A 7,845-nucleotide genomic window follows, 5' to 3' on the forward strand; every position below is an offset into this window, starting at 1 on the left:
TGACAATTGGCAGAGCTGGGATTTGAACCCATAACCTCTGACTCTAAAGCCCATGCTCTTTCCACTGAGTCACTCTGCTTCTCTACTGTATTCATTCAGTCTCTCATTCAATCATATTTATTAAACGCTATGTGTGCAGAGCACTCTACTAAGCACTTGTATCCACCCCAGCACTTAGCAGAGAGCTTGGCACATCGTAAGTGTTTAACAAATACCATCATCATCATTATTATTATTAATCTGCACACTGTCTGTCTCCCTTGTCATGGGCTGGGGCCACTCGGAAAGTGAAACCAAAACTGGATGTGGTTTTCAAGAACAGCAGGGTTTCCCTCTCCAAGCTGAAGCAAATCAGCAGAGTTAAGTGGACAAAGAGAGTAACGATCAGAAAAAATGACCAAACTCCAGTCCGGCCCCAAGTGGTTGCCTTGACTTGAGTAGCAGTCTAGTAGGAGCTGAAACTCTAGTGCTCTAAGGAAATGGGATGCCCAAGAAATCACGCAGCCTCGCCCCTAACCTTTACTCGGATTGCAACTGTCATTGCTGCCTTGTCTCTCCGAGTTATAAAGCGACTGGTGGGGTACTGGATCTTTCTTTCTCCATGACAATTGAGCCTTTATCTATGCACCTCATAAAGGGAGGTAACCTCTGGTTTTAAGCCCAACTACACAGAAGAATTAAACTACACTCAATGACTCTTCAAACCCAATTCCCCTCATATCTGTCCTACCTAAAAGCAGCCCCGTCCTCTCTTCTTATTCTTAAACAGTGAGCCCTTGGTGATCCAGGGACTGTATCTTATACTCACCCATGAATTTTTCCTAGCATTTAGTACAGTGCTTTACACAGAGTAAATATTATTACTACTTACACAAGAGCACTGGTTGACCGTTTAAATTCAGTCCGTAAATGACTAAACAAGCTCAAAACCCACTGTCAGCTTTCACCATCAATGAGTCAATCAGCATGGCCTAGTGGAGAGAGCATACCTGGAAGTCAGAAGGACCTGGGTTCTATTTCCAGCTCTGCCACTTGTCTGCTGTGTGACCTTGGGCAAGTCACTTAACTTCTCTGTGCCTGTTACCTCATCTGTAAAATAGGGATTAAGGCTGTGAGCCCCATGTGGGACAGGGACTGTGTCCAAACTGATTAGCTTTTATATCTACCCTAGGGCTTAGTACCATTCTTGGGACACAGTAAGTGCTTAACAAATACCATTAAAATTTTTTTAAAAAAATACAATTAGTATTTAATGAGAGCCTACAATGCTGAGTATTGTATCTTACTAAGCACTTGGGGGGATGCAAAATAATTAATAGGCATGACACTTGCCCTTAAGGAGCTTAAGATCAAAAGAGGAGTTTGCAATCTAGCCACAATCCAGCCCTGAAAGACACAGGTCTAACGAACCTAAGACTCAGAAATTCCCTTCTCCCTTCCAAACAGTAGGGTTCTCTCACAGGATAATCACGCACTGGTCTTTGCTGAGCACTGAATGTTAAGTAAGTGACACACTGTACTAAGACACATTCGCTATGCTTGAGGAATTTACGTGTCTCCTGAGGGTGAGGAAGGCAGACAAAACAGAGCAATGGAGAAGCAATCTGGATCTGCCCTTGTTGGCGACAACCACAGTCCGATAGCAGCAGCATGCCTAGCGGAAAGAGCAGAGGTCTGGGGGGTCAGACAACCTAAGTTCTAATCCTAGCTCTGCCAGTTGTCTGCTGTGTGATTTGGGGCTTGTCACTTAACCTGTCTATACTGTAAGCTCCTTGTGGGCGGGAAATGTGTCTACCTCCTCTGTTACATTGTACAGTGCTCTGCACACAGTAAACACCCCATAAATACCACTGATTGACTGACTGAAAAAATGCTAAGGATGACTTTGGGGTTAATGTCAGTAGGATGTTGCAAATTAACTGGGAAAAACTCCCTGAAATGAGCTGGATTTTGGTAAGGCTTTGAAGATGGGAGAGCTTTGGAGGGTCAGATTTGTGAGGGGAGGGAGTTCCAGAACAGGGGAAGGAGTTCCAGAACAGGGGAACAGCTTGAACGAGGAGTCAGAGGCAGGGAGAACTGAGAATGAGACAATAACAATAATGACTGTGGTATTCGTTAAGCACCTACTATGTGCCAAGCACTGTACCAAGTGCTGGGGTAAATACAGGCTAGTAGGGTCCCACACAGGGCTCACGGTCATACAGAGATACACTGAGAAGGAGAGAGAGATTTGGGGAGGAGAGAAAACTGCAAGCTGGGGAGTAGGAGGTAAAGAGAATCAACAGGGAAAGGTGGAGTCTCGAGTTACCTTGTGGTCAACTGTGAGGAGGTTTTCCTTGGAGTGGAGTGGGATGGCGGTGGTCACTAAGGGTTTGGGGGCATGTAAAGGTGTTGGTTGAACAATACTTAGATAAGATGACCCAAGCAGCAGTTTGCCATACAGACTGAAAGGGGGGGAAACCCTGGAAGCAGGGAGACTAGTGAGGCTGCTTAACCATGCTATGAGAAGAGCTTGATGCAGGGAAGTAGCTCCTTGGGTGGAGGGGAAGGAGCAGATTCAGCAAATGTTGTGGAAGAAGTATCTATCTTCCAGTGGAATAGGGAAGACCATTTTCACATGGCTTCCCCCAAATTATGGAGTGGCCCTCCAGTTTGAAAATGGTGTGGCTGTTGACGGGCTACACTGTCTCAGAAAGCAGCACCATTATGTCTGTTGGTTGTCCCACATGCTTAGTACAGTGCTTGGCACACAGTCAGCACTCAAATACGACTGGATGAATTAAAATGGTATGAACCACACGCATCGCTAACCAAGGCCTCCGTATCAGGAGATCTGAGTTCCAGTCACAGTTGGCTAATGCAGACGCGTATGTTCCTCGGCAACTAAGCTCTTCACCTCCATTTCCTCCACGATAACAATCCACACCCGGCGGAGTTGGCGAACCACAGTAAGATGATCGTACCACATTCTTGGAAAGATGTTATGAAAAACAAAATTATCTTCATTTCCAGAACACTGAGGAGAGGCATGACTTAAAAAGACTGGCTACAATTTAGCTTGACCTCTAAAAGAACATTTTTCTAATGAGGCCACATACGACTTCTTTGTCTACATTAGTTTCAAAATTAGCTGTAGAGGATAGAGCAATACGAAATGGGGAAACTTGCACCAGGCAGACAGTAAAGACAGGGAAAAAAAGGCCAAGGAGTAATATCTAGTTTAACAGCACCTACCTGTGAAACAAACAAAAAGTAATTAAAAAATAAAAATAAAAGGTCAATAAGAAGAATTGCAAATGACTGAGAAATGGTTTAAACCTAAATCAAAACCGGCCTAGGTAAAATCGCAAAGGAAAACAACTCCTAGGAAAAATAGGCATAAAGGATAATTCACAAAAATCAACATTTCACAGAGGGAAACCATCTTTAAGCAAATAGGGCATAAAATCCACCCCCTTGGTTAAAAATCAATAAGGGAACCTATGCAGATGCTTGCCAGGTGTTATGGAGAGGACAGTGAAATCAAAACCTCTTGAATTCAGCTCCCTTTTTCTTCCCCCCACAATGTGAAGAAATATCCATTCGATTTCAAGACTGCCAACATTTCACAGGGTATCTTCTACTGTGCTAGCTGTCAGACTTCAAATAACAAATCTCTGCCACCAATAAGTGATCAGAACCTTGTGTGGGACACCTCCATAGACCACTTCCACACAGGGCCTTAGAGAAACCATTAACCGATGCAGAAATAAAGGCATCAACCTGCACTCCTCTTTAACTCCAAAAACTAATCTGATCACCATTTGTGTTAGGAGTTTTTTTTCCTTCAAACTGTGCTAAAAGTCCATTGAAAACAGTTAATCTTCTCCATCTTCGGTTAAGTAGCTACTTCCGATTCAGATTAAGTTTCTTCTCGGTTAAAGAATCACTCATCCTTCCCATCATGCCCTAAACGTTTTAATGGGTTAAAATTCTGATAAACTCTGCACACCGAGCACCGCCGCACACAAACCAGATCAATGGCAAAATACTATCGTTTTGATTATTAACCACGACCTGCCTTGCCAGAGTTGGTTTTCTGCAAATGCAAATCAAGACAATAATTACATTGTATTATTACTACAAACACAGCCACAATCAGACTCTCAGTTTCTAAATAGCATATTTTCGAAAACAAAAACAAAATAGCATGCCATCAACAGCATTTTCAAAGTAATTTAATGCTGAATATGATAGGCTCAGGGATTTAATCCTGATAAGAATTAATCTTCCCAAATTCTACATGTAAGCACTGAAATCCTGTTAAGTGCATAGCAAAGAAATAAAGAATTTGATGCACCCAAATGTCTTTTATAACCATTAACGTGTAATAAAGTCTTGATGAATAAATCCACTGGAACTTAAAAAAGAAAAATAGCTGAAAAGGCTATAATAGGCACAAGGCAATTCAAGATGTTTATAAATACACCATATCCGCTAGTTTCCAAATAAACTTTTTCCCTCCCTCGGGGGAAAGTTGGTGGCCTACAAAAAGATTTAACAAATGAAATACAATAATGAACATCCAACGCGACTGCAACTAAAAGGCGTATCGATGAACAACTTAATAACACTTTAAATCAAATGTGCCCAAGTAATTTCTAAACCGTTAATGCTGAGTCTTCCATAAAATGGTAAGAGAAGCAGCAGTAGTATGTTGGCCTGCTCTGAAGCCAGAATGAAGCCATCCAACTTTTTGCTATCATCTAAAAAGAATTCACAGTAAGGTAGAGTCCAATGGAATTTAGGAATGAGTCTCCCTTTACTGTCAGTAGATTATCCATATTCACATAAAGTTGTGCAGAAATATAGCAGTCATATTTTCGGGAATACAAACCCAGGCTTGTGTTCGAGTGGTGGGGAAAATAACTATACAAAAATAGATGTGTGACAAAACTGAGGCGCACAAAGTACACTGCCAAGGAACTTTTTCAGGGATGGTTATTATATTTTTTTCCAGTAGATAAACTAATGCAAGCCATTTAATGGTAAACGTGTCATTAAAATGTGATCATGTGAAATTTGAGGCCTGCAATAGGGAAATGTCTGTCAAAAATCACATACCCAAAATCAATCAATACCCAAACAGCAGAGGAAAACGTTTTCCATCTGATGGGCACAAACAATGAGATTCATACTGTTATCAGGGACCTTTATTAAAAAAAATACAGCTCTTTGAATACAATTATTTCGGTATCTCTGTGCAAACTTATAATACTCTCACAGTAAGCCCCTTGCGAATCTAAATATTTATGCATTTACCAGGACTTGAAATACAAGCACAGTTAACGCAGGAGGGATGCCTGCATTTTACCGACTCGTGCGGTTAATCATAAAAGAGGAACGAGGCCTCATTTTGCAGCGAAATGGAAATCTTTAAAGAGAAAAAAAAAAATCCAGGCAAGCCTCGAGGGGGTGGTTCTCAGCCGCTGTCTCCCGGGCGGATCTTTACGCCCAGTGGATCTGCTGCCGGGGCACCTCACACCCAAACAGGCCGGATGCGAAATAAGTCATCACCTTGGGAGGGGAAAGTGTCTTATTGCTCGCCATTCCCTCCAGGCCGGGAGGTACATGCGGCAGGTAAATGCGTGCAGCCGGGAGGTGCACGCAGCCGGTAAATGCACGCAGCCGGGAGGTGCGTGCAAGCTCCTGGCCACACCAACGGGGCTCGGGGCTGAACGTGGTCGCTATTTCGAGGACCGCGGTGGGCACTGCTTTCTAGGGATCGGGCCCAGCTTCAATTTTCCGCTCTTTCCAGGCCCACCCGGCCGCCCCCCAGCCCGGGACACTGGGCCAGGAACCAGGCAGGGGGAGGGAGAGTGAGTGTGTGCGTATGTGTGTGTGTGTGTGTAGGGGGGAGGAGACGGGACTCCCCAAAGCAGCTCCGGGGTTGGCCCGGCCCCGCCCCCTGGGCCCCGCCCGCCCTCCGGCCCCGCCTCCGGCCCCGCCTCCCTATTGGCCCGCCCACTCTCCGGCCCCGCCCACCCGGGGAAGCTGGGACTGTGATTGGCTGGCTCCCGCCCCCCCGTCTCTCTTCGTCTCTCCGTATCTCTGTGTCTCTCTGTCTCCGCGGCCCGCCCCCTCCCCTGTGCGGTGGCGGGGGAGGGGCGGATTGCGGCAGTGGAGCAGCGACAAAAATCCCTCCAGCGCCACGAGCCGGGGGGGAAATCCGGCCGCGTCCACACAGTAGCCTCCTGGCTACCACCCAGCGCGGGGGAGGGGCGCGGGGGAAGCCGCCAAGCCGGCCCGGGCAAGCCCCCCACCCTCCCGGGCCGGCCGGACACTTCCTATTTCTGTCCCACTAGCTCCACCCGGCCAGGCTCCCCTCCCTCCTCCTCCACGCAGGCCTCCCTCTCCCCCCGGCTGCTCCATCGGAGACCCCCCCTCCAAGTGGGCCGAACGGGCCAGGCCGGGGTCCGCAAGGGGCGGGGAGCGGAGTTGCACAACATCCTAGGAGGAAGGGGAGAAGGAAACCCACACCGGGTTGCCTGCGGTCCGGGGGGAAAAAGGGGGAGGGGGCTTACCTTTCACCACCCGGTCCGTCGTCGATAACTTCGGATCAATTGCCTTGTGCTCGGACATTTCCAGCAGCCGGAGTTGGGACGATGCGCCGCTCGGCCGCTCGCACACTGACACACACGCTCGCACTCACACCCAGCCCGATCGGCGACACACACGCCACCGCCTCCTGTCGCCGCTGTCGTCGCTTCTGCCAAGCACCGGTCTGGAGCTCGGGGCTGGCTTTAAAGTTCCTGCCCGCTCCTCCGCGTTCCTCCTCCTCCTCCTCCTTCACTCCTCCTCCTCTTCCCCTGGGTGGTGTTATGTGTGGGTTGTTGTCGGCTTTTTTTTTTTAATGATTATTTATTTTCGAGTCACGCCTTTCGGTTCTTCTTTTTATTCTCGGGGAGCCGGGGTTGGGGGGCGGCAGCAGGGAGGATAAATGCACCCCCCAAAATGCGGGCGGCGGCGGCGGGGGTTGGTCGTATAAAGGAGGCAGCCCACAGCCTGTCCCCCCCGAAATCCCAGGGAAAGGGAGGGAGGGAGCGGCGGGGGGAATGTCAGCACCCAAAAGGCTGAGTTGTCCTCCCCCCCTCCCCCCCCAGGACCGGCTGGACCTGCCCCTGCAACCCGGGGGTGGTGGTTTGCTGCTGCTGCAGATCCCTCCTCCTGCTGCTACTGTTGCTCTTGCTGTTACTGCTGCATATATCCCTCTTCCTCTCCGTGTCTCTCTGTCGCTCCCCGCGTCTCTTCTTTCTAAGCTCTACATGCACAGTCCCAGGCTCAACGTACCCTCCTCCTCCTCCTCCCTGCTCTGGCTGGCTGGCCCCAGCTCCCTCCTCCTCCTCCTGGTCGCGGTGGCGGTCGGCGTCCCCCGGCCCGCCCACTAAGCCGTGGGGGCGGCTGGCGTGGCCCTCCTTGGACAATTGGCTCCGGAGACCCGTCACTCACTGTCAGCCGGGCTCCCGACACCACCACCCCCCGCCCCGCCCGCGCTCTCTCTCTCTCTCTCTCTCTCCCTCCCTCCCTCCCCCTCCTCCTCCCTCCCTCTCCCTCCCTCTCCCTCCCTCCCCCTCCCTCCCTCTCTATCCCCCTCCTTCTCCCTCCCTCTCCCCCCTTTCTCCCTCTCCCCCTCCCTCCTTCTCTTCCCTCCCTCTTCCTCCTTCTCTCTCCCTTCCCCTCCCTCCCCCCTCTTCCTCCTTCCTCCCCCCTCCCCCCTCTTCCTCCTTCCTCCCCCCTCCCCCCTCTTCCTCCTTCCTCCCCCCTCCCCCCTCTTCCTCCTTCCTCCCCCCTCCCCCCTCTTCCTCC

At 49.3% G+C, this 7,845-nt stretch overlaps 1 protein-coding gene across 2 annotated transcripts in view; it reads right to left on the reverse strand.

Annotated features, from left to right (window-relative positions):
- The window catches only part of PPP3CA (protein phosphatase 3 catalytic subunit alpha), a 418,818-nt gene extending 411,419 nt beyond the window's left edge, over positions 1 to 7,399 (reverse strand). The window contains exon 1 of one of the 2 annotated variants that reach the window (XM_038769130.1): positions 6,564 to 7,399. In XM_038769130.1, the coding sequence (XP_038625058.1) occupies positions 6,564 to 6,621 (58 nt within the window). In that variant the 5' untranslated portion in view covers positions 6,622 to 7,399. The remainder of the gene's footprint in view (positions 1 to 6,563) is intronic. The other variant, XM_038769128.1, reaches the window with a different exon arrangement.
- Between the last annotated feature and the right edge of the window lie 446 nt (positions 7,400 to 7,845).

The sequence above is a fragment of the Tachyglossus aculeatus genome, chromosome X5, assembly GCF_015852505.1.
Source record: "Tachyglossus aculeatus isolate mTacAcu1 chromosome X5, mTacAcu1.pri, whole genome shotgun sequence".
NCBI lineage: Eukaryota > Metazoa > Chordata > Mammalia > Monotremata > Tachyglossidae > Tachyglossus > Tachyglossus aculeatus.